Source organism: Malus sylvestris, chromosome 4, assembly GCF_916048215.2.
Source record: "Malus sylvestris chromosome 4, drMalSylv7.2, whole genome shotgun sequence".
Taxonomy (NCBI): domain Eukaryota; kingdom Viridiplantae; phylum Streptophyta; class Magnoliopsida; order Rosales; family Rosaceae; genus Malus; species Malus sylvestris.
This window is the reverse complement of record NC_062263.1, coordinates 15,877,525-15,905,024: the sequence shown is the minus strand read 5'-3', so window position 1 is coordinate 15,905,024 and position 27,500 is coordinate 15,877,525. Positions and strand designations below refer to the sequence as shown.

The 27,500-nt window shown below is 37.0% G+C and overlaps 1 protein-coding gene across 1 annotated transcript in view; it reads left to right on the top strand.

Moving 5' to 3' along the window:
• The window catches only part of LOC126618408 (uncharacterized), a 90,259-nt gene extending 63,845 nt beyond the window's left edge, over positions 1-26,414 (top strand). Inside the window, exon 2 of the mRNA XM_050286465.1 lies at positions 25,727-26,414. Coding sequence (XP_050142422.1) covers positions 25,760-26,383 — 624 coding nt within the window. The 5' untranslated portion in view covers positions 25,727-25,759 and the 3' untranslated portion in view covers positions 26,384-26,414. The remainder of the gene's footprint in view (positions 1-25,726) is intronic.
• Positions 26,415-27,500: the final 1,086 nt, after the last annotated feature.

The following is a 27,500-nucleotide window of genomic DNA, read 5'->3' as shown; positions in this document are numbered from 1 at the left end:
TAGTGAATCTATTGTTTTGATGGGTTACGCATAATACGAAACTAATTTCAACGATCCAACTGTCAAACTTGTTTGTATATGCTTCGAGATCGCATACGCCAAAAATCGTAAAAAACAAACATTCAAAGATCAAGTAAAGGGAAAAAATGTTTCGACGGTTATCAAAGAAAAATCATGATTTAACGATTATTTTAACTCTGATTTTGATGATTTTTTTACAACTACACTCCTTGATCCTATATGAATACAATGAATGAATTCGATCTTCAATTTAAAATATTTACATTAGTGGATACCACAAAATCTTGTGTTATACTTAATGAAAGTATGAATAAACTCTTAAGTATTAATGAGTCTATTGTTTTGATGGATATGCATTCTACGAAACTAGTTTGAACGATCCAACCATCAAACATGTTTTTATATACTTCGAGATCACATATGCCCAGAATCGCAAAAAACAAACATTCAGAAATCAAGTAACAGGACATTTCGACGGTTATCAACGAAAAATCACGATTTAATAGTTATTTTAACTCCGATTTTGATGAATTTTTACAGCTACACTCCTTGATCCTATATGAATACAATGAATGAATTCAATCTTCAATTTAAAATATTTACTAATGGATACCACAAAATCTTTTGTTATACTTAATGAAAGTATGAATAAACTCTTAAGTGTTAGTGAATCTATTGTTTTGATGAGATACGGATTGTACGAAACTAATTTCAACGATCCAACTGTCAAACTTGTTTGTATATACTTCGAGATCGCATACGCCAAAAATCGTAAAAAACAAACATTCAAAGATCAAGTAAAGGGAAAAAACGTTTCGACAGTTATCAAAGAAAAATCACGATTTAACGATTATTTTAACTCTGATTTTGATGATTTTTTTACAACTACACTCCTTGATCCTATATGAATACAATGAATGAATTTGATCTTCAATTTAAAATATTTACATTAGTGGATACCACAAAATCTTGTGTTATACTTAATGAAAGTATGAATAAACTCTTAAGTATTAATGAGTCTATTGTTTTGATGGATATGCATTCTACGAAACTAGTTTGAACGATCCAACCATCAAACATGTTTTTATATACTTTGAGATCGCATACACCAAAAATTGCAAAAAACAAACATTCAAAGATCAAGTAATGGGACAAACGTTTCGACAGTTATCAACGAAAAATCACGATTTAACGGTTATTTTAACTCCGATTTTGATGATTTTTTACAGCTACACTCCTTGACCCTATATGAATACAATGAATAAACTCGATCTTCAATTTAAAATATTTACACTAGTGGATACCACAAAATCTTATGTTATACTTTATGAAAGTATAAATAAACTGTAAGTGTTAGTGAATCTATTATTTTGATGGGATACGCATTATATGAAAGAAAAAATAACCAGCTTTTTTTGTGTGTGTTATCTCTTATAACATTCCTCTCCCTTAATCTTCATTTGAATAACAATATAATCCATTTCCTGCCTAATATTTAACCCAAAGAAAAAAAATAACCAGCTTTTTTTTTGTGTGTTATCTCTTATAACATTTTAAGATTTTAATAAATAAAATTTAACTTCAATAAAATACGTAATAAAAAACATAAATATAATTTTATTATAAAATATCATCACATACTAATTGAAACATAGTCTAATTAACACTTAAAATATATAAAATAATTAATATATTTATTCCAAATCATCAAAACGATAAGATTTACTAACACTTATAGTTTATTTATACTTTCATTAAGTATAGCATAAGATTCACTAGTGTAAATATTTTAAATTGAAGATCGAATTTATTCATTGTATTCATATAGAGTCAAGGAGTGTAGCTGTAAAAAATCATCAAAATCGGAGTTAAAATAACCGTTAAATCGTGATTTTTCGTTTATAACCGTCGAAAAGTTTTGTCACATTACTTGATCTCTGAATGTTTGTTTTTTTGCGATTTTATACGTATGCCATCTCGAAGCATATACAAACAATTTTGACGGTTGGATCGTTGAATTTAGTTTCATAGAATGCGTATCCCATCAAAATGATAGATTGACTAACACTGAGAGTTTATTTATACTTTCATTAAGTATAACATAAGATTTTGTGGTATCCACTAATGTAAATATTTTAAATTGAAGATCGAATTCAATTATTGTATTCATATAGGGTCAAGGAGTGTAGCTACAAAAAATAATCAAAATCAGAGTTAAAATATCCGTTAGATTGTGATTTTTTGTTTTATAACCGTCGAAATTTTTTGTCCCGTTACTTGATCTTTGAATGTTTGTTTTTTGCAATTTTTGGCGTATGCGATCTCGAAGTATAGACAAACATGTTTGACGGTTGGATCGTTGAAACTAGTTTCGTAGAATGCATATCCCATCAAAACAATAGATTTCCTAACACTTAAGAGTTTATTCATACTTTCATTAAGTATAAAATAAGATTTTGTGCTATCCACTAGTGTAAATATTTTAAATTGAAGATCAAGTTCATTCATTGTATTCATATAAGGTCAAGGAGTGTAGCTGTAAAAAATCATCAAAATCGGAGTTAAAATAACCGTTAAATCGTGATTTTTCGTTAATAACCGTCGAAAAGTTTTGTCCCGTTACTTGATCTCTGAATGTTTGCTTTTTGCGATTTTTTGCTGATGCGATCTCGAAGCATATACAAACAAGTTTGACAGTTGGATCGTTGAAATTAGTTTCGTAGAATTCGTATCTCATCAAGTTCAATGGTGTGTGTATATATATATTTATTAAGTAGATTTAAATTTATTTATTTTGTACATATAACACTTAAGAAATTGAATGGTATGTATATTTAAGCCGATCCAATGGTCACCAATTGTTAATATTTAATTTAATATATATATATATATATATATATATATATAATTATTATAGTTTTTAGGGGTATACAATTGTTAAATTAATATATATAATTATTATAGTATTTTTTTAGGGTTTGAAATATTTAAAAACAATAAGTAGTGTCGCCTAGAAGCGACACCACTACTTTATGTCGCTTTTAAGCGGCACTGTTTTGTTTAAAGCGACGCCAATATTTAAAATTATTAAAATATATGTCGGTTATAAGCGACATTAAATGTTTACGTCAGTTTAGAAGTGACGTAGACATTTTAAGACGCTTATAAATGGCAGTAAATCTGACGTCATGTTCAATTAGTGTCGCAACTGTTTTATGTGCCACTACATTGTATTAAACCGACACCACCCACTGACACTATAAGTCCCTTTTGTAGTAGTGCATAGAAAATTCTAAATTATATCCTAGAGGCGTAGGATGAAGTTGTGTCACTTGAGCAAATGTATGAGAAATAACAGAATGTGTAGCACCACAATCAATCAACACTCTAGCAAAATGACCAAGAATATTTAACGTACCCGTGATTAAATATGGATTATTCTGGGCATCTTGCAGTGACATGTTGTGGATACGTGCCTGGTTCTGCTGTCGTCCACCATGACCTCTGTTGGCGTGAACACCACGTCCCTGCCTCTGTTGACCCGACTGCCTAGAAGATCCTGCACTACTAGCAGCAATCTCTCCCTGCTGGGGCTGTCCCCCTTGGTACCACTGAGATCCACTGGTTGAATGTGGTTGATAAGACATAGATCCTCCTTGATATTGGGGATACCCACTCTGATACTGAGGAACCTGAGAGTACTGCTGATGACCTGAGGTGTAGGGAGCGACGTCACCCTGGTAATGGTAGGCACCTCCTCGTCCAATCTGAGTATAACCATCAGATCCTGAAGCGTGCTGGGTAGGTGCAGGTGGTGGGAATGAAGGCTTCTGGGGTCTCTGTTGACTCTGAGGGCATTGAGCAGCCCTATGACCCATATGTTCACAAGTAAAACATCTATTGCTGCCTCTTCTACACTCCCCAAAATGCTGATTATTACACCTGCGGCATAAAGGAGCACCAGGTCCACCTGAACCACCAAAATCTCTCTGTCTCTGGAACCTCGGACCTCCAGTGAATCTACCACCTCTCTTCTGCACATTAGTACTCAATCCTCCGCTAGAAGAGCTAGACCTGCCATCACTCATCTTAAAGTTCTGGATCTTGCGGGGTCCCTGAATTGCTTGCCCTTTTCCTTTGTCATCTCGTCTCTGGCCCTCATTCTTTCATTCCTCATCTTCACTTTCACTAAGCATGTTCTCTGAGGCTTCAATCCTCAGTAGAATCTCATAGAACTTCTGGTAAGAGGCATAGTGAGTCGATGTCATTATGAAACGCCATTTCTTCTTAGTACCCAAACTGAAACGGCAAAGCATCTCTACCGAATTAGCAGCAACCTCCGGATCATATCTCGACAGATCAGTAAACATCCTGTAATACTTATCAGCGGACATCTTTCCTTGCCTCAGATGAGTAAACTCCTGTTTCTTAAGATGGATATACGCAGGAGGAATGAACCTTTTCCGAAACCGCTTATTAAACACTCCCCAGTCCACAATCTCCTTTGGGGTCATCTCCTAAGACTCTTGTCTCTACCAAGATGCAGGATATTCTCCCAAAAACCAGGTAGTCGTCTCGACCCACCTATCAGGAGGAAGATTCTCCTGACTCTGCATCACCAGAAAGGTCTTCTCCACATGATTCAACCATTTTTCCGCCCCTTCATGACCTTCATTTCCCATGAAGTGAGTCAACTTCAGATTATGAACTATCTCAAGAGGTGTCCTCTGAGGAGTACGGAATGCTGTCTGAATGGCAGAAACTATAGCCTTCCCTAATTGAACAATATCAGGGAAACTAGATTCAGCTGATTGATGGGGCTCTCTACGAGGCGACATCGTTCTGACATAAGACATCACAAGGATTAGAACATTCAAGAATTTATACAGGACTGCTAAACCTAAGCTCTGATACCATTTGTCACATCCCGGCCCGGGGCGGACCACTTCCCGAGAACTGTGGTGGACCCGGGCCAGGATGTGACAAAATGGTATCAGAGCCAATCCCTGGCCAGAAGTGAGCTGACGAGGATGTCGGGCCCCTAAGGGGGTGGATTGTAACATCCTACATCGTCCAGGGGAGTGATCCTTAATTATATATTCTCATCCCTACCTGGCACGAGGCCTTTTGGGAGCTCACTAGCTTCAGGTTCCGTAAGAACTCTGAAGTTAAGCGAGAAGGAGGTCAGAGCACTCCCAGGATGGGTGACCCACTGGGAAGTTACTCGTGAGTTCCCAGAAACAAAACCGTAAGGGCGTGGTCGGGGCCTAAATCTGACAATATCGTGTTATAGTGGTGGAGTGAGCCCAGGAAGTAGTCTACCCCAGGCCAGAATGTGACAACAAGCGTGTTACTAAAGTGGATAAAAGTACTTATTTATTCATTTATGATGTTTTGTTCAATTTGCTCTAAACAAGAAGAGAGCCAAAAACAAAAACAATTGAAAATGCTGTTAGAGTGAATGTAGAATTATGGAGAATAATCCGAATAATTACTTTGAGGTACGACTTGAATCGTTTCCTTAAAGTGTTATTTGCCCCCATTCGAATGAGTTTGCTAAAGGGTTCTTGGCAAATCACTTCCAAGATACAACAAAGTATGGAATATTCGATTAGCAAAACCGAATTATATTCCCTTAGAAATAACTAGAAAGAAATTGTATGAATGTGATGAAGAAAGAAAAGAGAGCAAAGAAATTATGTAAACAACAAATTTCTGAATGAATCTTTTCTACTAATGTTACCAATATATATAGAGAGAATTGCACCTTTTAGACATATCCTTTGATTTTGGGTGTGCCCTCTCACCATGAGATACAACTAGAAACAATGTTTTCATGGATATGTCTGACACAAGAAAATTGCATTCGGATGCATCCTACCTTTTCAACAAAACAGAGAAAAGGTGCAGCGTTTATGTGGAAATGGTGTGATTGTTGGGTCAATGACCCAATCCCATCATCTGTCAAACAATATATATATCTTACATTATATTATACTTTTTAAAATATCCAACAATCCTTCCCTATTTTAAGAATATATAATAAATGGTATTACAATACTTCTCTCTTTAAATTAACCATAAACATACTGATATAATCATGCATAGAATAAAGGTGTCTTTCGAATTAAACCTTTAATTAGTGTAAGTGATTCAAAATTATAACGAATGCGGTGGTGACCTAAGTTTAAACCACCTATTCTTATGTTAAAACCGGAATCACCACACACATGATTATGTCTTATTTCCTTAAAGAAATTTCTGAACCAATTAAGCACTATTATGGCCTTGTGCTTCATCTTGGTTTCATAAACATTTACAAGAGAAAACCAACTCTTGGCAGAAGCGGCACCACTTCTTATGTTCATATAGGTGAGGTTCCTTCCCATGTCCCTGCTACTATAGACATAACTACAAATAACCTCATTAAGAGATAAAACTCATCCTCCTAAACGTAGCAGTCTTGCACTGATCATCCTGGAATGAGCTATATAATAATTTTCAGTGCTTTCACAACCACTTAACAATAACTTGTTATTACCCATTAAACTTTTAAACTAGTGATGTTCTAGACAAAGTCGGGTTACCATTATTGGTGGCTAATTTTCAGTAAAGGGTTTTAGCCCCATTCCACTAGATGTACTAACTACCAAAGCTCTTGAAAGTGCTTTCGTTAACGGATCCGCCAAGTTATTACTTGATTTAACATAAACAATATTAATAACTCCATCAGTTATTAATTGCTTGACATATTCATGTCTCAAGCTAATATGTCTAGACTTTCCATTGTATACCTTATTGTATGCTCTAGACAAAGTAGCCTCACTATCACAGTATAAAGAAAAGGATGGCATTGGTTGTGGCCACAACTCTATTTCCAATAACAAATTTCTAATCCATTCCGCTTCTTTACCTGCTGCTGCTAATGCTATAAATTCAGATTCCATAGTTGAATGTGCTATACATGTTTGCTTCTTCGAAGCCCAAGAAATTGCTCCTCCGGCAATTGTAAAAATCCACCCTGATGTAGACTTATTATCATTAGCACTTGTTATCCAACTTGCATCTGAATATCCTTCAAGTACTGCTGGAAACTCAGAGTAAGTTAAACTCAGGTTAATAGTTCTTTTAAGATAACCAAAAATTCTATTTATTGCTTTCCAATGAGCAGTACCTGGATGGCTAGTGTATCTAGAAAGTTTGCTTACTGCAAATGCGATATCTGGCCTGGTACAATGCATGGCATACATTAAACTTCCGATTACACTAGCATACTCAAGCTGTGCAACAGACCTACCAAAATCATTAAGCAAAGTTTCACTATGGTCATAAGGGGTATTTGCTTCTTTTATTTGTAGATGTTTAAACTTAAGAAGCAATTTTTCTATATAATGTGATTGACACAAAACGTAACCCCCACTATGCTTCTTTACTTTAATTCCCAAGATAGTATCTACTTCATTCAAATCCTTCATCTTGAATTTTGAATTTAGATACTCTTTAGTTTCAGATACACCTTTCATGTTTGTACCAAAAATTAGCAAGTCGTCGACATATAAACATATAACAACACCATAATCATTTGTGAATTTAGAGTATATGCCTTTATCAGCACTGTTATGTCTAAATCCATATGATAAAATGACAAAATCAAACTTTTCATGCCATTGTTTTGGTGCTTGCTTCAATCCATATAATGACTTTACTAATTTACAAACCTTCTTTTCATTCCCAGAGAGAACAAACCCTTCTGGTTGTTCCATATAGACTTCTTCATCTAAATCACCATTTAAAAATTCTGTTTTCACATCCATTTGATGCACATGCAAATTATATAAAGATGCCAATGCAAACAATATTCTAATTGATGTGAGCCTAGCTACTGGTGCATATGTATCAAAATAGTCTATTCCTTTTTTCTGCTTAAAACCATTGGCAACTAGCCTGGCTTTAAATGTGTGAATAGACCCGTTTGTATTGTATTTTCTTCTAAATACCCACTTACAACCTATTGCTTTTGATCCTTGGGGCAAGTCTACTAAAACCCATGTTTGATTAGATATTAATGATTCAAATTCATCATCTATAGCCTCTTTCCAAAAGGCTGCATCTCTTGAAGTCAATGCTTCGCTTAGACTTTTAGGATCATCCTCAACATTCAACAATATGGGTATTTTCTTAAGAACCTTTGTTCTATTTCCTTCGACTAAAAATACAATACATTGAGATGAAATAAAATCAGAGCCTAGAGTCTTTTCTTTTCTTACCCTTTGGCTTTTCCTTGGTTCAATAACAGTTTCAGACTGTTTTCTTTTCTCACCTTGAGATTGACTAGTAGACGGATTAGAGAAATGTGTTTGATCATTCTCTTTTCCAGACACTGAGTAGTCATTATAGAATTTATTTTCTATAAATTCGACATCTCTAGACTCAACTATTGTGTTCGAGTCTAAATTAAGCAACCTATATGCCTTTGAATTTTCTGCATATCCTAATAATATGCTTTTAATTCCTCTTGGACCCAACTTGGATCTCTTAGGATCGAGTGCTTTATAAAAAGCTACACAACCCCATACTCTCAAATATGACAAATTTGGTTTTCTTCCTTTCCAAATTTCATATGGTGACACATGTGTCTTCATAGATGTAATTCTATTGTGTATATGGCATGCAGTAAACAATGCTTCACCCCATAAATATTTTGGAGTATTAGCATTAATCATCATAGAATTAATCATTTCAGTGAGTATTCTATTTTTTCTTTCTGCCGAACCATTTTGTTGTGGTGTATAGGGTGCAGTACTTTGATGTACAACACCATGCTCTTCACAAAAAATATCAAATTCATGTGAAAAATATTCACCACCTCTATCACTACGAAGGCATTTAATTTTCCTTCCCTTTTGGTTTTCAACTTCAGCCTTATAGCGCTTAAAGCACTCAAAAGCTTCATCTTTATTAGACAATAAATAAACATAAGTAAATTTAGAACAATCATCTATAAATGTGATAAAATATCTTTTTCCTCCTCTTGTTAAAACACCATTAAATTCACATATGTCAGAATGTACTAAGTCTAACAAATTTGTATTTCTTTCGGTAGTTGGAAAAGGTTTCTTAGTCATTTTCGCTTGAATACATGTTTCACATTTATCATTATAATCATCATTGCAAGTAATAAAACCAAGTGTGCGCATGTATTTTAAAGATCTAAAATTTATATGTGCTAAACGTAAATGCCATAAATGAGAGGAAGATTCAACAATATAAACAGAAGAATTCACTTTATTATTGATACTTAGTTTGAACATCCCATCACAAGAATATCCCTTCCCAACAAACATCCCATTTTTCGACATTATTAACTTGTCGGACTCTAGAACAGTCTTTATACCGTTCTTACATAATAAATTTGTAGACACAAGATTCTTTCTAATTTCTGGAACATGCAGTACATTAAGCAACGTCAATTTCTTCCCAGAAGTAAATTGAAGTTCAACGGTTCCTTTTCCTAGAACTTTGGCGGAATTATGATTCCCTATTAAAACTTCTTGATTGTCCGTTGATGCTTCATATGTCTTGAATTGTGCCTTGTCATTGCACACATGCATAGTAGCCCCTGAGTCGAGCCACCAATCTGAGGATTTTATTACCACTGCCATATTCAGTTCGGTAATCATGCCAATATGCATCATTGATACCATTGCAATAATGTTATCAATTCCAGAGTTTTCCACCATATTTGCGCTATTGGTCTTATTGGCATATTCCTCACTTGCTTTTCTGTGTCTACAATCACGAATGTAATGGCCTTTCTTTCCACAATGGTAACATACACCATTTGCATTCTTTTGATTGTTGTTGGAATTGGTCTTCTTAAACTTCCCTTTGTCAGTTTTGACTTTGAAGTTCTTTTTATATTTGTTTCCTTCGACAATGTGAACTTTAGAGAAATCTTGATTTGCAAAGTTCTTATCACGATTTCGAGTTTCCTCTTCAATTTGAATACCCTTTTGCAAATTCTCCAAACTAATGTCTTCCACCATGTGTAGAAGTTTCTTTCTATAGTTATTCCATGTTTGGGGTAATTTAGCCATAATAGCTCCAACTATCATAGGATCCGGAATAACTATTTTAAGTTCACGAAGCTTTGAGACCAAGAACAATAATTCATGAACTTGGTCTAGGATGGGTTTGTTATCAAACATAGTGAATTCATAATATTTGAACATTAAAAATTTATCGGTACCTCTTTTTTCTGTTGTGTACTTATGTTCAAGTGCTTCCCAAATTTCCTTTGGAGATTGAATGCGTGCATACAGGTCATATAAACGATCAAATAATGTGCCCAAGATGTGTCCTCGACATACCAATTCATCTTCTTCACGCTTCTTTCGATCGGCAACTATATTGTCCGAGTTTTTGTCACTTGGTTCACGAATAGGCTCCAATTTCGGGTCCAACACATATATGACATTTAGAACAGTAAGCATGAAACGCATCTTGTCCTTCCATCGGGTGAAATTTGATCCATCAAATTTGTCTAACTTGTAGACATCTTGATTGATAATCTTCAAAGCCATGTTATCAGATTTGTTATCCATAACGAAAATAACACTTTAAGATTGTTAGAGTGAATGTAGAATTATGGAGAATAATCCGAATAATGACTTTGAGGTACGACTTGAATCGTTTCCTTAAAGTGTTATTTGCCCCCACTCGAATGAGTTTGCTAAAGGGTTTTTGGCAAATCACTTCCAGGATACAACAAAGTATGGAATATTCGATTAGCAAAACCGAATTATATTCCCTTAGAAATAACTAGAAAGAAATTGTATGAATGTGATGAAGAAAGAAAAGAGAGCAAAGAAATTATGTAAACAACAAATTTCTGAATGAATCTTTTCTACTAATGTTACCAATATATATAGAGAGAATTGCACCTTTTAGACATATCCTTTGATTTTGGGTGTGCCCTCTCACCATGAGATACAACTAGAAACAATGTTTTCATGGATATGTCTGACACAAGAAAATTGCATTCGGATGCATCCTACCTTTTCAACAAAACAGAGAAAAGGTGCAGCGTTTATGTGGAAATGGTGTGATTGTTGGGTCAATGACCCAATCCCATCATCTGTCAAACAATATATATATATATATATATATATATATATATATATATATATATATCTTACATTATATTATACTTTTTAAAATATCCAACAAATGCTTATTAGTTAATCGCATTTAAGTAGAAAATGAGAGCAATTCACATAGAATAAAGTTGCTCTTATGCATAAATATTATATTATTAAACATTTAAACTGAGACAGGATGATCCGGTAAATTGGTTGCTTGGAGTAGGCAAGAGACGTTGGTGGAGGAATGCCATATGCCAATGGCAGATATTAGTGGAAAGTGGAGGGTGGTCCGTGGACTTTCATCACGAGCTTTTTGGTGGGGGGAGGGGCATGAGGACTCTCTGTACGTACTCTCATATTATTGGCTCACACTTCAATTCCCACGTGCTTCCCTCCATTGCGTCACGTGGTCAGTCAGTGGTCTCTCTCCCTCTCCAGTCTCTTACGTACTTGGCTCTTTCTTTTTTCTCATACATATATACAAGTCGGTACAGTTTGCCAAAACCCTAGTAAATTTGAAAATTCTTACCCAGGGCCACCAAGGAGAATCAAATTATTATATAAAAATCATTCATGCTCTTTTTTCTCCCATGCACAACTTGTTTTGCTTTTGTCTGCCAAACCAAGTACATGTCGTGCATGTAAAGAAAAAGTTTGCGTTGAAATTAGTTACCTTACTGTAATTACTGTAAAATATCGTTTGTAAGTCAAACAAAGTATATGGTGTGCGTGTAAAGAAAATGTTTGTGTTGAAATTAGTCACCTTACTGTAATTACCGTAAAATATAGTTTGCAATAAAAAAAAGGGAGATTTTGGATGTGGTCCCTAACTATGAATATTCTTTGATTGAAACCTTGTTGATTTTTAATTTTTGATCGAAGTTCCTGAAATTAATGTAATAATTTATTTCTATGTATGTTACTATATTTTTTAAATTAAAAATTAAAAATTTTAGTTGTTTATATAAATGAGATTTTAAATAAAAAACCATAATTTGTGGGATTAAAAACATTAAAATATAAATATACTATTGTGTGTGTATGTGTGTGTGTGTGTGTGTAAACATGGGTACATTCATCAAAATTAACCAAAAAAGTATTGTATCAAAACATGGGTACATTCTTCAAAATCACAAAAAAGAAAAGAAAAGATATTAGGCTTAATAACATTAGTAAATTTCTTCAATTAAACTTGACATGGATACATTTTAAAATCAAAGAAAAAAGAATGTACCCATATAAGTTTAAAAATAGATTAGAAAAAAATTGAATGATTTTATATAAAAAAAAAATGGTACATTTTACATATAACAAATTGGTATATTTAAGAATGAGTACATTTTAAGATTAAAAATTTGAAAAAATTACATGAATGGGTACATATAATTAGCATGGGTACATTTGGCAAAATAAAAAATGGGTACTGTTTATACCATATTTAGGGCCTCGTATTTAGATCTCGTATAAATACTCGGGGGACTTAAATGTAATTATGTAATAAAGGAAGGGACAAATATATAATTAGGGGAGGAGCCCTTATTCTATAAAAGGGCCTCCTCACCCTCACAAACCCTAGGTCTCTCATATCTAGAGCAAAGCTCTCACACTCTCTTTCTATAGGGGACTATGTTGGTACCACACATAATGGGCCTCAGACTTTGATACATTGGGCCTCATTACCCAGCCCATATGATTATGTAAAAGGAGGGGCCCCTTATTCTATAAAAGGGGACTCCTCCCCCCTCACAAAGGGGACTCAGTGAACCCAACAGAGGGCAATACCCTCACAAACACAACAACACTCTCTTTCTCTGGGGGACTCCCTCTCACCCTTGTAATCCATACATATAGTCAGAGAAATACAATCAGTATAGACGTAGCCCAAACCTTGGGGTGAACCACGATACATCTTGTGTTATTTACATTTCCTGCAGATTCACGGTCGGATTTACGTTGTTCCAAGACCTCCGATTTTATGCATCAACATTTGGCGCCGTCTGTGGGAATCGAGACGAAAAGTTGTGTCGGTTCTCTTTCATTTTTTCACCATCGCCGTGAATCTGCAAAATCACAAAAAAAGCTTAGAAACCCGGTAACCTTTCTCTCTCTCTCTTCAAAATCCCAGAACAGTCTTGGAGTTGGAGGCTTTTCCTCTGTTGGGTTTTCCTTCAGTAATTCAAAGGGCCAAAAGAGGTTCACCATGAACAACCTCTCTTCTTTGAGAGCCCTGGACTGGATTCCAGTCCACTCACCAGCCCCCGTTCCTTTAGGCCCCACCACCACAGTCCAACAGAGACCGACACAGACTCCTAGAGAGAGACCAACAACGCTTCAGCAGTTGCAACAAGTCCATCAGCGCTTCAGTAGTTGCGGACGTTTCGAAGCCATACAAGCATGGCGAGGAAGAACTCCAAAGTCCAGGCTCTCTACGGGCTCTGCCAAACGATCTTCACGCCGTTCGCCTTCTCCTCCGGCTATCAATAAACTTTGTTCTGTCCTTGATTTCAACTCGGCGATCTGAGATCGGCAAAAATGGCTGAGGCTTCATCAGCAGCATCTCTGCTGTAAGAATTGAAACCCTCAAGTGAAACCCTCAGTGGACCCCAGGCACGTGCTCTCCTACACTGTTCGATGGGGAAGGAATATTTCACTCCGTTAGGATCTTTGGAGGCCGGGCGATGCTTTGCAGCAGATATGTCAACACCGGTGCTTAGTACATCGTTGAGCGCGACGCCAGCCACCCTATTCTTCCCAACGTCTTCTCCGGCTTCAACGACCTCGCTCGACCCGACGAGGTCAGATCTTCGAAGCCACTAACGCATTTTGGCGCTGGGGTAGAGATGAGCTTGGGATGCAGGATTTGAAATGGGTTCTCGAGTTCCTCGGGATTAGGAAATGGAGAATGGGTGAAAGGTTTGGGAAGATTGGGGTTGTAGGCTCCGCGTCGTAGGATACGGTGGTGGTAATGATGGTTCGTGATTTCTTGAGCTGCGGAAAGCTCTCTGATTTTTTCGGTTTCAACGACGGGTCATCATTGCCATCCACCATTTTTCTCCTTCAGTTTCAGAATTGCAGCGACGGAATTGTGCTGGTGATATGATGGACTGAGGCGTTAGCCTTTGTTTCAACTTTTGTTTCTTTTCACGGCGGATGAGATCAGTATGCACATGAACGGAGAGGGATTTGAGTCTGGAGATCTAGAAAGTGACCCAAGGCACTCCCAACTTGTCAGCCAAGTGGACCCCAAACCAAAGGATGGCGTCGATGATCAAGCAGCTGATCTACTTTTCCCATTGCCTGCTCAATTACAAAGGCTTCTTAGCCTGTCAGGAGGAGAGAGACTAAAGAAGCTTTTCTGGAAAAGTCGACGGGGACAACACAAAGGGCTAGAGAATTGATTCTTCCGTGATTGCAGATAAGACTCATTTTTCTTTATTATTTTGCTTTATCATTATTACTTCTCTAGGCCACCACCAGAGAATGACGAAACAACCCACTACTCAATCAGTCTTGGAGATAATTGCAGAAAGCAGAAAAGTAAAAGTAAAGTAGAAGGTGCCATCAACTTTCGAAAAAGAAAACTTTCATTATGGATGTTCCCACTTTTCTGAAGAAGTCACTGGAATACGCACATGGAAAAAGATCTGCAACAACCCAGTACGCAGTAGGTGCAGTACGCACCAACGATCTGCAACTGTCAAAACCTTTGTTTTGAATGATGTAATTTATTATCTTTCGGATACATCTGTATAAACCCTATCAAAGGGTAATTAACAAAAAAAAATAGGGCAAAGCCCAAAGTAAATGGGCTGGAATGTTGTGTGGAGGGCGAAGGCCCATAAACCCAAAATAGCACCAACCAGGTGATCAAAAATACGCCCAATACTCCATAATAATTCGGCAACCTGCCGCTATTACCACCAACCAGGTGATCAAAAGTACACCCAGTACTCCAAAATTATTCGGCAACCTACCGCTATTACCACCAACCAGGTGATGAAATGTACAACCCATAGTCTAATATGATTTGGCAACTAGCCATTCATGCCACCAACTAGGTGATGAAATGTACAACCCGTACTCTAATATCATTTGGCAACTAGCCATTCATGCCACCAACCAGGTGATGATATGTACAACCCGTACTCTCCTTCATGCCACCAACCAGGTGATCAAAAGTACGCTCAGTACTCCAAATTATACATGAGCATTCATACATAAACATTCATGAGCATCACTCATGACAATCAAACATAAACATTCATGACCATCATTCATGTCAACATTCATGAGCATCACTCATGTTAACATTCATTAGCATCACTCATGACAACATCCATGAGCATCACTCATGTCAATCAACATAAACATTCATGAGCATCACTCATGTCAATCAGCTTCAAAAGCTTCATTTACAGAGCTCTAGCTTCAAAAGCGTCATTTATAGAACTCTAGCTTCAAAGCTTCACTTACAAAGCTTCACCTACAAAGCTTCAGTGCAAGGTATACAAATACTGCCTCTGAACAACCGCCATTTCGGCCCATACATGGATTCAATTTGAAGTCTCCAGCCAACAGACTCTATTGATCGAAGACTTGGGGGACTACATTATGTACCATATATTGGGCCTCATGAAAAAATACTTGGGGGACTTAGCCCATTATTTATGTACTGAGGAACGAACCCTTATTTTATAAAAGGGACTCCCTCACCATCATTAGAGAGCATCAACTCTAGCCCGTATTTATGTATTGAGGAGCGAGCCCTTATTCTATAAAGGGGACTCCCTCACCATCATTAGAAAGCATCGCCGCCTACTGAGCAACCGCCTCGCCGCGAGCATCAACTCTAGCCCATATTTATGTATTGAGGAGCGAGCCCTTATTCTATAAAAGGGACTCCCTCGTCTTCATTAGAGAGCAACGCCGCCAGCTGAGCAATCGCCTCGCCGCGAGCATCACTCCTAACCTATCACTTATGTATTGAGGAGCGAGCCCTTATTCTATAAAAAGGAGCCCCTCATCACCATTAGAGAGCATCGCCGCCTACTAAGCAACCGCCCTGCCGTGAGCATCAACTCTAGCCCATCATTTATGTATTGAGGAGCGAGCCCTTATTCTATAAAAGGGACTCCCTCACCTTCAACGCCACAAGCCGAGCCAACCAAGGCAACATAAGTCATGAGCTGAGCAGCCTCGCAGCATGTGCTACTTCTAGTGGAGCATCATTTTAGATTGAGCACTGCCTCATATCGAACATCAGTTCAAGACAGCATCTAGTTACTTTGGCCTACACATGGACTGAATTTCAAGTCTCCAACCAAAAGACTCTCTTGATTGAAGACTTGGGGGACTAATGTTTATACCATATTTAGGGCCTCGTATTTAGACCTCGTATAAATACTCGGGGGACTTAAATGTAATTATGTAATAAAGGAAGGGGCAAATATGTAATTAGGGGAGGAGCCCTTATTCTATAAAAGGGCCTCCTCACCCTCACAAACCCTAGGTCTCTCATATCTAGAGCAAAGCTCTCACACTCTCTCCCTCACAAATACTCTCAGAGAAATACAATTAGTGTGGACGTAGCCCTAACCTTGGGGTGAACCACGATACATCTTGTGTTATTTACATTTCCTGCAGATTCACGGTCGGATTTACGTTGTTCCAAGACCTCCGGTTTTGTGCATCAATAGGTACAAATAATTTTTTTTTTTTAAATATGGGTACAAATACAAATAAAACTTAAAAAAATATGGGCACAAAAAGAAATTAATATATGGTTACAAATTAAAACTGAAAAGAAAATTGGCACAAATTAAAAAAGGGTTGCAAATTAAAAATGGGTACAAACTAAAACTAAATATATATGATAAAAAATTTAGTTATAAATATAAATATATTAATTGTAACATTTTTAACATTAAATGAATATATTTAGAAATAAAAAAATATTATTGAAATAATTAATGATGTTATTAATACTCAAGGACCTTGATTAAAAATTGAAAAGGAATATGATTTTAATCAATGGAATAACAAAAGAAAGGATGAGAACTTAATTTTTCCTAAAAAAAATATTCATTTTCCATTTTATACTGCAATTTGCCATATTTTTGTCCTTTCATATAATAAAAAGATCTAATATATTGCCCTCTCTTTCTATATATATGTCAATCTCACACAGACCGCATTAATGGAGAAAACTTGTGCCTGTCTTTGCAGGGGCTGTAGATTATTTTATTCAAACGAAATGTTATGGGCAAGGTGGTTTCATTTATCTGCATTTGCACCTGCACCTCTAATTTGGTCTCTGCAGTGGGTTCTTCCTCGGTACCACCACACGCACTGCACTGATATCTGGTGATGATGAACTCACTCTCTCACTCGGCGATCCATATATAGGTGCAGGTGTAAGTGCACAAAAATGGCTTCTTGGTTCTCTCGGCTCTGACCAGGTGTTGGAAACAATGGAGATATGTATCTATAAGGTAAGAAATTGATATTCAAACTTATATATATCTCAGTCTGATCAATCTTGATATCCTGTTTTTGCTGCTGTAATTTTGGGTGTCCGATTGGCTTCTATATTTTCGTCATTTCAAAGAATAAAAACAAGGGAACTTTAACGAAAAGCACCCGGTACTGTTCACTTTAACGAAAAACCACATTTTTACATTAAAAAGTCAATCCTGGTACTATTCACTTTACCCTTTATTTTGTCCTTATCATTAAAACTCAAAGTTTTCAAGCCATTTTCATTAGTTTTCCTTAAAAACAAAGATAAACTTTTCATAGAGATACGTGCCCTTTTTGTGTAGGAATTTTTCTCGCAGAACGAGTGTCGTTTGTTAGACGATGGATTTTGTATTAATAACACATTGATATATATGTTTTGTTATTGACATGTTATCTATTAATTCTATGACCATTTGCTTATTATTTGTTTTTAACAAAGAACAGATGTCACGTCTAGAGAAGAACTGCCCTTTTGTGTATCTGATTAAATGCGACAAACTAATTATCGGACTAAAGCAAGTTCTCACACTACAAAAAATAAAGCACTTGCCAGATGAAAAACATGCGTCCACTAAAGCAGAAGTTGTGACATCCGTCCTGAAATTTATCATATTTTATTTTTAATAGTTGTGAAATTATCAAAATACCTATGTGATACCACGTAGACCTTTCATGGGAATCTCAATTTTCCCTACACTTTTTCAATCATATTTTACTATTTTCGGATAATACTTATTTTCACAAATACATGACCGCTGACGGAATTCAATTCGAAATTATAACGAACAAATTACGATCGAAATTATCTAAAAATACCCATGATAAATTTAAAACTTGAAATTTCTCCTTGTGTAGCGTGCACCACTGCATGGGTCTTTTGGGACGGACAATGATTGTTTGCCCTCCCTTTTTCCATGCCCTCCTGTTTGTGTGTTTACGGTTAAGTCATATCAACATTTTATATTATTATTTATTTTTGTCGTATTATCTTTATAAAAAAATAATATAAAATGTTAACATGGCTTAACTTGACCACACAAAACAATAGAGCATGGAAGGACATGGAAAAAGGGAAGGCAGACAATCCTTGTCCTTTGGGACATTGAAATCTTCCTTCGTGCAGAGTTTTTTGATTGCATGTACTGACTGACCACTTTGGTTGGTGTGTGCAAGTTGATCTTTAGAATAATGGTTTATTTGGATTTTGGACAACCCGTTTTTCTCCATCAGACACTATCATTACTTTTCATTATTAAATCAATTCTCACTTTGTTTTCACTTTTACATACTCCCCTTTCTCGAAGGCAAATTGTCAACCCTCATTTTACCATGTCATTCCCATCTTTTCTTATTTATATTGTTACGGTTAAACCACGTTAATATGTCTTATTATCTTTATAAAAAAATCAATATAAAATATTAACGTAACTTAACTGTAATCACACAATATAAAAGGAGATGGGAAGGAGATGATAATGAAAGAGCAGACAATCTGCCTCCCCCTGTCTCTCCCATTTACAGCCGGTTTTTCTCTCTCTCTCTCATTTCCCACACATCTCTCCTTCTCTCTATCTGACACACACAAGCCATTTCCCATACTCCCTCACGTCACTCCCTCTCTCTTTTCACTCATTTCCCTCACATCTCAATCTACCGCATTCCCTCACATCTCTCCTTTTCTCTATCTGACACGCACAAGCCATTTCCCATACTCCCTCACGTCGCTCCCTCTCTCTTTTCACTCATTTACCTCACATCTGAATTTACCACACTCGTAGCTCTCTCTCTCTCTGAAACTTATCTCTTCCTCTCGGCGCGACCCATGCAGCCATCATACCATCTCCAAAACTTCCCAAACTCAACCAAAAATCGCCTAAAGCCTCTGGGACTTGTTACCCACTGTTTGGCCGTGAGAAACCTAGAGAAAAATGAAAACCTCGTTGTGTATCTCGACGATCGCCTATAGAATAATCACTCTTCCGACCATGGTAAGCTCGGGATTTCCACCATTAAGCACTCTCTCAAGTTTTCAGTATGTTTTACTAGCATGCATGTATGTTTCAGTGCGTTTGAGGGAAGAATATCTAACCTACCATTTTTCCGGCAAGTTTGTAGAATTCCCGAGCAAAACCGAGGTTGAGCGTGTAGGAAGATTTCCCACAACCCATTGACCACAGATTCAAGCTTGCATGCTTAAATCCATCAAGTTCATGCAAAACTCGATTTTGGCCGTGGCTTTTAAGCCAATTTCCGATCACATCTGACCAAATTTTGTTTCCCAAAGAGGTATAAAAATGTTCCTCTTGTCCTAAGCTTAATTTTGATACCTCTTCTGCGAAAAATGGTTGAGAAATCAACTCGGGTTCATTTTTTTCAGATTTTCGAAGGACCACGGAATTGCAGGCCATTTTCCGGCCAAATGCGACCATGGACGAGAACCCCAATGGTATATTTCGTTAATCACGTTAGGTGTTAGAAATTGTACAATGTTAGAATATGCATGTTTGGTGGGAAATTTTAGAAACGAATGTTGTTGCTGTATACTGTTTTTACAACAAGGACCAAACTGTAAAAAATGTTGAAGCTTTTGGGCTGTTTGGTAATTCTAGGAAGTTGGGGGCATCCTTGCAATTACCTCTAGTTTTAGGGGCAATTTTGTAAAATGCAACAATTGGACAAATGATAAGTAATCAGTCCATTTTGGGTATGATTTATGTTTAAGTACTTGCTAAAGTCAACGTGACTTGGTATAGGAACAAGCTTATTTGGATCGACAAACGACAAGGCTCACTGAGGGCGAGCATGCTTTGGTTATGTGAGTCTTTTTGTTTCTACGTATGTATATGTATATGTGATTTTCCCAACAACTGCTTTTATATATTGTGATGTGAAATGCCATGTCTAGCTTTACAAGTAGACTTTTCGTACATCTTACGCTTTTAATATTATTTGTGAGCATAAACTTGTTGTATGACATCCTTGAGTTTTATCTGCTCCTTATTACATGTTTGCACTGTTGGTGTGAAAATTAACTTGACACACAAATTAAACCCAATTGATGACAATTGTAGTATTAAGCAAGTAGGGATCGTTCTAGACCGGGGATTAACTAGGGATGCTAATCAACACACATAAGACTCAAAAACACTAAACTAGACTCTAGACTCAAAACCAACTCAAAACACTCAAAACAACAAAACTAGATGAAATTGACTCAATTCTAGACCTAACAAGTGATTTGGATGAAAATAAGACTTAACTTGACTCAAAAGACTAAAAGAAAACAGGTCTTGACTCTAAAAACAAGACTTAAGAAAAAGGGATTGTGTTTTGAAGAAATTAAAACTTAAAAACAGAAATTTGTAAAACAAACTTAAGAAGACACGAAATTGATGAAATAGAATGGTGAAAGGCTAGTTAGAGGGTTCCTCTCCACACATGAAACATATGCATACGAATTGATTTCCAATTATTCTTTCGACAAACCATGAATGACAATGCCCCAAATTAATTGTCTTGAACGAATTAACTCTCAGATTTCCCTAGACTCATTGAATTGAATTGATAACGCATCACAACCAAATTATTCTTTATTACGTTCCCTAACTATGGAATACACATGATAGAGCCACATAACGAAGATCATTAAGTTTAATGGAAATCATAAACATTGACAAGGCATTCATAACTATGAAAAGCATGTTATTCTTGCCTAGGATTTACTTAGCACAATCGTGACTAGCGACTTTTACTACTCATGAATATAAGTTCATAACGATTAGGTGAAATTTCCTTATACTCAAGCATCAAATTCATGCATGCAAACTAAGTTGGCCACCTTAATCAACATACAAGAACAAGTTCTTAATAAAACAGATAAGCAAACCACATTCACGATTCATGAAACAATAATTGGATGAAATCAATTCATATAAAACATATGATCATGGCTTCGAATTCACCTCTAACTATAAAGAAATTAGTTCCTCATGTTCGCAAATAAACAAAGATAACTTAAATTAAACATTGAAAGTAAAAGATGGAAAACACCTAGAAACGCTCCAACACTCCCAAAGGCTTGGGCATAGGCTCGGCACCAGGTAGCTCATTCTCCTTCCTTGCAATACTCACGGCACAAGAAGGATGAATGTGTTTAAGGGATGTATGAATGTAGAAAAATATGGTAGAGGATGGTGAATGAGATGTGCGGCAGAATGTAGTATTTATAGGTTAAAACCCACGGCATTCTATGTAGCAAAGGAAAAGGATTTGAAGGCCTAATTTGTATAGGAAGTTAATACACAATCCTTAGAGGAAAAAGTCTTCTAGAAATCAGAAATCCAAAGGAAATAGGGAGAATAGAATCATGTTTTTAGAACTTCTAGAAAGGTTTGGGCGCCAGATTTGTAGGGCAAGAAATAAGGCCTTCTAGAAAGGATGTTCCAACACCAATTTCTGATCCTAAATGAATAAGGATACACGGCATGGTTGTAGAGAAGGATTACAAGTCCTAATTCACCTAGGTAAGGTCATATATGCGGCACTTAAGGGATAAGAGTTCTAGAATCTGAAATATATGTTTTAAATGCATAATTATCCCTTAGAAATAGCTGGAATCAAGGAACAAATTGATTTGGATAAGATAAGATAAGATAAGGTTAGGTTAGGCAAGGATAAGATAAGGTTGGATAAGGTTTTGGATAAAGTTCCTTCTTTTGAGCTGATTTCTTATCTTCCTTGACTTGGATTTATTTCGTCACTCTTTTTAGCTCATTCCTAGCCTCTTGAACTTCAAATTCGTCCATCCATCTTGCTCCATTCATAAGCTATCCATTTGGTGCCCAAAACTGCCTCAAAATGCTCCAAATTGCACTTTCTTGCCAACTTTGTCATATGGACCTACAAACACACGAAAATAGCTTAGAACACTATAATAAACACAAACAAACTATGAAAATGCAAGAAAACAAGCTAACTAAGTTGCATAAATATGCTCCTATCAACTGTGTCTCTTAGTTATTTGTATTGTCCTGGGCCAAGGACTAGCTTCATGTGTAGTTCACATGCACCATTTACATTCGCTTTGGATCCAGAGTTAGGTGCCAGCCTGTCATTTTGTGTGATGTTTTGGACTCATATGTGATGCGAGTAGTGCATCTCACGTGATGTAGTACTGTAATGTAATACCTACACCCAACATGTTCCATTGTTTGAATATCCCTGCAATGGACTTGTGTGCCTACGTAAATTAATGAGCATTGAATTCTTATGATAATGGTTTGAGATTTAATGATGTGATACTTTGTTGTCGTACCCTACATCTTGACTCACTTATGCTTTGACATCACTTGTGTGATATAGGTTCAATCCCCGCTCACATACGCACTCTAAATTAGTCACTTTTAGGTTTTAATTTATTCACATTTTCCACATCACTACACTTTATGGCTTAGTCACCTTCCATGTGTCGGCCAACACATCGCGAATTGTGTGTTCAGGTGGACATTCCAGAGGGTGTGTTAGAAGTTCATCTTCTAACATTTCAGAAGATGGAGATCTGTCGCGTAAAAGTCGTGCAAAATCTGTCATTAGACATTTTATTCGACGAACAGCAGAATCCGTTCGGCAATTTAACTTTTCCCGACGAACTTATTGACGAATACTTTGCCGGGCAAGTCTGCATTGACCAAAGAGACCCGACGAATCACGGTTACTGGATGAAAGATTTCCTCGAACAAAACTTAAATTTGGAATTTTAAAAAATAAAACCTTAATATTTCCCAACGAATAGCTTTATTAATAAAAAAAAATTTAAATATAAAATCTTAACCCGACGAATGATAAGTTAAAGAAAATAAAAATATAAACCTTTATCAGACGACATTTCTCATCAGGCAAGATTTATTTAATATTAAAAAATTTAAAATATGTATAAATTTAATTAACTAAACTTTAATATATTAAAATCATAATGTTAAACAATTTTATTTCATTAATAAAACCATAATGTTCGTACAATTATATTGAAAATAAAGTAAAATTTATTCTGGATAGGAAACTGCTTTACTTGTTCAATTGCTTTACGTTGGAAGACGTCGATTTCTAGAATTTTGTAAATTCTGAAAATAACAGCAGAGTCAGTGCCATTCATCAGAGCTTCCTCATTACTTTCAAAAGTTATGTAATGGTTGCGCAACTTGTACTTCCATTCCCGAACCGATCATTACACCGTAGGGTCGTGTATGCCGTCGTACCGAGTCTTCTACATAGGTCTCAAAATCGATCTCAAATAGACAAAAAACAAGTGTTAGGTATAAAAATACATTAAGTAACTATTTAGAATAATAAAAATGATTAAAAAATATTAAATTAAAAAAAAAAAAACACATTTACCAAGAGATCTGTCATCAGCTTCTACTTCACAGATGCGGGATCGTATTTTGTGAGTCAATATTGAATGAACAAAAAGGTTCGCCGCACGCATGTTAAGTATGCTACCCTCATTCTTCCGCCAAAACTACTGCTAATGTTAATGCGACGCCCAGGCTTCTATTGAAAAAAAAATATAAATAATTTTTATAGGGGTGTGCTATCCACATCCCAAATTACTTCTCACACACCTCTTGTTAATTTTTGTTCGTTGATCTTCTTCAATTAATTTGATCCGACGGCCGAAAATTAGAAGGGTGTGTGAGAAGTAAAATGGGGTGTGTGGATATTACACCCCTTTCTATAAATTCCAACTTTTCTAGACATTTCTAATATTTCATAAAAATTTATAATATACATAAGTTTATTATATTCTTAAACAATTGTAATATGTAAAATTTATAATCATTCCCACATTACCTGTCCCTCTCCCAACCCTTGCCCCTCCCGACCTATCCCCTTCCCAAACCCGTACCCTCCTCCAAACAGTGCCCCTCCCAAACTCGTACCCCTTCCACATTGTGCCCCTCCCAAACCTGTCCTCTTCCCTTATCCGTTCCCTTCCTAAATGTAACCGTTCAACCTTTTCAACCGATCCTACTCCTTACAACATAATTTAATTAGGGAATTTTAACGAAAAGCTTTCGATACTGTTCATTTTAACGAAAAATCACATTTTTACACTAAAAAGTCAATCATTGTACTATTCACTTTACATTTTATTTTGTCATTTTCGTTAAAACTTAGTTTTCAAGCCCTTTTAATTAGTTTTCCTAATTTTGTATGATTCTTGACGCGATCTCATACTATATTCAAACAAGTTTGAATATTGGATTGTGGAAAATAATTTTGTAGTCATATGTCCACAATACAATTTGTTTGTACCATACTTGACCAATCCCGAAACTATTGAGCACCGGTCAACGTTATACCGTTAAGGACCCAGAAGAGTTTCCCTCCAACCAGGAGGCCAATCACAGCGCGACACGTGTCGATGTCAGAAACCAATCACAACACGACACGTGTTAATGTCAGAATGAAACTAGAAACTTTCTTCTAAAAATAGAGATCATTCTCTCACAATATTTCCGAATGTCATTTGTACTAAATCATTCACTAGTACTCACTAAAGGAGAGCTTGAACCTATGTACTTGTGTAAACCCTTCACAATTAATGAGAACTTCTCTACTCTGTGGACGTAGCCAATCTGGGTGAACCACGTACATCTTGTGTTTGCTTCCCTGTCTCTATCCATTTACATATTTATCCACACTAGTGACTGGAGCAATCTAGCGAAGGTCACAAACTTGACACTTTCTACTGTACCAAAGTCTTCACTGGTTTTGTGCATCAACATTTGGCGCCATCTGTGGGAATGACACTTATTCCCACTTTCTTCTGCTTTGCCAAGCTAATTTCCACCATTCGTACACTCTCTTTTGACCAGGCATCCCTATCCAACATGGGGAGCGAAGGAAGCCACAACACACAGAATGACACCCCTCTTGCACCTAGTGCGAAGCAACGAAAGAAAGAAGGAAAGAGGATTGCTCTTCAAGCTAAAGTTGATGAGCTAGAAGCTCATAACAACAAGATAGCAATAAAGAATGAGGTTTTCCAGAAGTAGTATGAGAAGCTCTTTGAGATGCTCCACGAAACTAGGCGTACTCAAACACGCGAGCTCGTTGCCCCTATGGACATCAACCATCATCTGGGTGCCCCCCAACACGGAGGGCCACCTCCCTTTGACATGGGTATCCCTGATGAGGAGCGAGCTAATCATCAAAACATTGATCAACATGAGACTTCTCTCAACCTAGAAGCTTCGACCCGAATTAGAAGAAGTGGAGGAAGACACCTCCTTGCAGAAGGGTTGGAAGGATCGAAAGCCGTTTATCGTGACTGCCGAGACTTCCTAAAGCAGCGTCGAGAGAATCTCCTCCACATATGCTCGAAGATCAATGACCCAAGGGTTTCTGAAAGACTCGGTCCCCTCCCACGACCCAGGCCAGCTGCCAATCTAGGGAAGGAACGACAGGTCCCAAAGGAACATAAAGGTACGGGGGACTCTGAGGTATTCCAACAAACTCGTCTTATAAGTCAGTACGGTGAGTCCAAGAAAAAACCACACGCCCTTGCTCAAACTTTTCTACTTCCAAGAGGCCATGGAGACTTACGAAAGAAAATTCCAGTGGTACATGACTCCACTCAGGACCCCATTGTCCTACAGCTCATTGAGGAAGTAAACAAGTTGAAGGTCGAACGTTAGGCCAATATACTTGACTGGAACCAACCCAGGCCTGACCCTCTCACAAGAAGGATTATCAACACCCCCCTTCAAGCGAAGACAAAACAAAAGTTTGGTTTACAACTCTATACTGGAAGGAAGGACCCAATTGAATACCTTAACCTCTTTGAGTCCACCATGGCATATTGGATGCACACCGACGAAGAGCGATGTCTTCTCTTCCCCTTCACCCTCTCTGGTGGAGCTCTAAACTGGTATTGTCGTCTTCCACCCAAGACAGTAGACTCATTTAAGGAATTGAGAAAACTGTTTATCTCTCAACACATCTTCTAGACCGATCACTTGCATTCTACAGATGACTTGTACACCATTCGCCAGAAGCCGGATGAGTCACTATGAGAGTATGCTAGTCGCTTCAGCCGTGAGTATTCTCGCTGCGCTGAGGCAGATGACAAGACCGCATTCAAGGCCTTCACGGCAGGCCTACGTGATTGTTTTTTCAAGTACATAATCAATGCCAACACTTGGAAGACTTACTCTGAGGTTATGGCACAGGCTTACAACCACGCCTCCGCCGAAGGAAGGACATACTAAGGGAACCCCCATATGGTTAACACCTATCAACAAATGCGAAGTGGACGTCAAGTTCTACCAAGTGAGGAGATATTGGCCATTCAGACACCCATTACATCATCTCCTGCCTCATTTAGCTACTCGTTAAGTCACCAAACGTATCTGTCTCTTGGTAAGAGGAAGGATTTTTACTTTCAGCAAGCCCATTACAACAAGAGGGATAAAAGTTCGTATCAAGACAACCAGGGGTAAACGTATCGTCGACTATTATGACTATGGGGTCAAGCCTCACTCTTTCAAAGTGGAAGACTAGGTACTGAAGGAAATGCTATTATAAGAAGGCATGCACATTACAAATGTTTTGACTCTTAACCGCTTGAGATCTTTTGTCACATAAGCCATTCGGCAAATATTTAAAGAAGAGGGAATTCAGACAACTTCTTCTGAGTCTTTTGCATTCCTAGCACTGGAACACTTGGTCTACGCTGATCTACCCTTATACTCTAACTCAGAGCTTCAACATACGTACTTTGACACAAAGTATGTGATACTAAGTGTTACAACC